Source organism: Fonticula alba (genome assembly GCF_000388065.1).
Source record: "Fonticula alba strain ATCC 38817 unplaced genomic scaffold supercont2.3, whole genome shotgun sequence".
Classification (NCBI taxonomy): Eukaryota; order Rotosphaerida; family Fonticulaceae; genus Fonticula; species Fonticula alba.
Genome location: NW_009242973.1, coordinates 156,516 through 159,905, shown reverse-complemented (window position 1 = coordinate 159,905; position 3,390 = coordinate 156,516). Strand labels below are relative to the sequence as shown.

At 68.9% G+C, this 3,390-nt stretch overlaps 1 protein-coding gene across 1 annotated transcript in view; it reads right to left on the bottom strand.

Moving 5' to 3' along the window:
* Positions 1-1,729: 1,729 nt before the first annotated feature.
* H696_01848 (AGC/YANK protein kinase) overlaps positions 1,730-3,390 on the bottom strand; it is a gene marked incomplete at both ends in the record, with an annotated part of 2,895 nt that continues 1,234 nt past the window's right edge. The window contains 2 exons of the mRNA XM_009495749.1: positions 1,730-2,177; positions 2,393-3,300. Of these exons, the coding sequence (XP_009494024.1) occupies positions 1,730-2,177; positions 2,393-3,300 (1,356 nt within the window). The remainder of the gene's footprint in view (positions 2,178-2,392; positions 3,301-3,390) is intronic.

The window sequence follows — 3,390 nt, the reverse complement described above, 5'->3', positions numbered from 1 at the left end:
GCGCAGCAGGCCACATCGCGCCCCGCCGGGGTTGACCTGCAGCCCGGGCGCTCTCGCCCGCCTTCGACCCCGGACGGGGGAGACCCACGTCTCAAGGGCGCGTGTGTGGTGGGTGGAGCGCGCCGGCCCGCCCCCCCCCCCAGGGGCCGGGCCACACCGCCCTGCCTTCCTTCCTCCTTCGTTCCCCCCCCCCGGGGAACGGGGGCAATCCCCGTGGGAACAGGGCTCCAGAACAGTGTGGAGCATGTTCTGAACTATTGATTGGCTGGCATGTGATCGCGCGCTCCCTTGCTCGGTGGTGCTCCGCACTGGCCCGGGCTGCCTGGTTGATGCGAGGCGCGCCCAACTGCCCCCCGGAGGGGGAGCGCGCCCAGGAGCAGCGGCCTCTCCGGCGCCTGGGAGGGGCGTCCCGGTCCACCCATCGGGAGGGGGGGGGGGGCGTGACTGGCTGCCAGCCGTGGCCTGGTGTGCCCAGTGTTAAGATGCAGTTGCCATGGCGTGTACGTGTACGCGCGCGCGCGCGCGCGCTCCTGGGCCTTGCTGCTTTCTTCATCACCCCCCGGGGCTGATCGGCCCCCTCCACGGACATGCAAACATCCGGCACACGCCGCACTTCCTCGCTCCCTTCGGTCCGTGTCGCTCCCTTCCCCTCCCCCTCTGCCCGAACGGCTCGGATGCTGGCACGTCGCGCGCGCAGACGCGTGTGTGTGTGTGTGTGTGTGTGAAGGAGGGATCTATTGGACGATACAAGTACAAGCTGTGTGGGAGAAGAGGGGCATGCGCGCGCATGAGCGCGCATGCAAAGGCGAACGCCGCGCGGCTGATAGGCGGGGTTGTGTGCTTGGGAGGGAGGGGCAGGAGGGAGGGACGTGAAGGGGAGAGTGGGTGCAGCGCACGGCCGCGTGTATGTGTGTGTGTAGGTGGGAAGAAGGGCCAGGGGGAGGGGACGGGAGGGGGGGGGGGGTCCATGCTGCGAAAAGGAAAATGGCATGCATACCCCTTGTCAGAAAAAAACGGGGAGAGAAGAGTCCAAGGCAGGGGCGCGCTCGCGCGCGACAGAGACACAGAAAAACAGGGCCAGAGAGAAGAGGAGGAAGAAGGAGAGAGGCGGGCGGCGCGGCGCATGCCAGGCAAGGGGCGGCTGCGGGGACAAATTTCGGGGCAGATAGTTTACAGAGGGCGTCGGGGGGGGGGGGGGGGGGGGGATGAGGAGGCGGGGAGGAGGAGGCGGGACGCAACACCTCCCCCCCGCAGGGCGCGCGCGGCGATGGACGCCTCCGAGGCGCGAGTGGGAGGGGGGGGGGGGGCCAAGCAAGCAGGCGGCGGGTGCGCGCTCCTCTCCTTTTTTGTTCCTTCTCGCGTTTTTCTTTCTTTCTTTCTTTTCGGTGTCTCTTTCTTCTTTTTTCTTCTTCTTCTTCTTCTTTGCAGGCTTCTTGTGCGGTGTTTCCCCCGCGCATGTGCATGCACCTGTCCCCTTTCGGATGTCGAGAGCGCATGGGGGCCGCGCGGGAGGGAAGGTGCGTATGCGTGCGCGCGCATTCTGGCTCTGACTTGGAGCCGCTAGACTGGGTGAATGGGCGCGCACGCGCACGCGCACAAACACACCCATCACGGCAAAGGGGTGCATGGCACCACCTGCACATACGTACATACACACACACACACACACACACGCGCGCGCGCGCGCATATGGTCCCGCAGTGCACCGCACCGCGCCGCGCAGCACCGACTACAAGTCAGGCTGCTCCGGGTCGGAGGAGCACACGCGGTGCGGTGGGGCGGAGGCCGCGCCCCCGGCGGCGCCGGCACCGACCGAGAGCTTCGCGGCGCCGTATGGCGCTTGCCCCTCGGCCGAAGGGCCGGAGTCGGCGGGCGAGGTGGGCGAGGTGGCACTCCGACGCTCGGCCTCCATGGCATTGTCATAGCGCCCGGTGGCGTAGGCGGTGCTGGCGGAGATGGAGGCGCCGATCTCGGCGGCCAGCTGATCCAGGCTGCTGTCGTAGCTGCTGGAATTGCTGTAGCAACTGTCGGTAAACTCGCTGGCACTGCGGTCGTCCATGATGCCGTCGACCACGTCATCGCCGCTGGTGGGGTCGCCGCCGTCGCCGGGGGCCGCGCCGGCTGGTGGCGCCCCTTCCGAAGGGGAGGCTGCCTCGGCGAAGTTGCCGCTGCTACGGCTACGGGTGTCGGATGTCCATGCCGGCCACCGGGCAGGGGGCAGCCGGTCCGTCCGGAGGGCGGGGGAGGAGGGTCGGGGGGGGGGGGGGTCAGGGATCCGGAGAAGGACCACGCAAAGGCAGGGGCGCGCTGCGACAGAATGGCAGCGGAAGGGGGGGGGGGCGGGGGCGCAAGAGGGCAAAAGGGCGACAGGCCGCAGGCCGACGACACGCACGGCAGGAGCTGCGCCGGGGCGGTGCTGGTGATCGGACCGCCGGCAATGTGGTGGTGCTGGCTGTGGCTGTGGCTGTAGTGGTGATGTGACGACGATGACGACGCAGGGGGGAAGGGGCTGGGCGGGGAGGCCGGGCCGGTGGCCGGGGAGGACCCCGGCGACATGGCCATCAGGGGGATGGAGTGCTGCTGAAAGGAGGAGGAGGACCCATGGCTGCCGCCGCCGGCGCCGGCGCCGCCGCCGCCCCCGAGGCGATGGTGGTGCCCGATGTCCGAGTCGGCCAGGGAGATGTGCATCTCGGAGGAGGTGTCGCGAATCATCTCCACCGACTCGAAGCTGACGGTTTCCGAGGGGGCCACGCTGTTGATCGGGTCGATGATGATGGCCGGCCGGGGCTTGTTGACGTTGAAGTCCATGAACTTGGACTCCAGCTCGATGAGGGACGGCAGCTGCTCCGGGGTGAGGGTGGTGTTCTTGCGCTTGCGCGGGCGCGACCGCAGAGGGTTGTCCTCCAGCAGCATCTCCTCCAGCTCGTAGGTGGCATCGAAGTTGACCTTGCCGCCATCCGGCACGAAGGGCGGCTGGCCGCCCTTATTCTCCATGGAGGCCCAGTCCATGCCGGCAAACCAGGCATGGTTCCGGTAGTAGTTCCGGGTGTTGGGCAGGCAGGACAGCCGGATGGTGGGGTCCCGGTGGAGGAGCAGCCGCAGGGCGTCGATGGCCTCGGCCGACAGGGGGGTGCCGATGACGTCGGCCCCGCCGGCCCCGGGGCCGGCCCCGCCGGCTGGCCGGCTTGAGGGGGGTGGCAGCTGGCTGGGGGGCAGGGCCCCGCCAACCGTCTCGAAGAAGGTGATCTCCGCGCGTTGGATATTCTGGATGAGCTCCTGGGCCTTGCCGGCGAAGGGCCTCTGCGAGTGGGGGAGGACCGGCCAATGGAGCGCGCACATGTCAGCGCATTTCCCATGCAGGAGGGGGTGCAGGAGGGGGTGCAGGAGGGG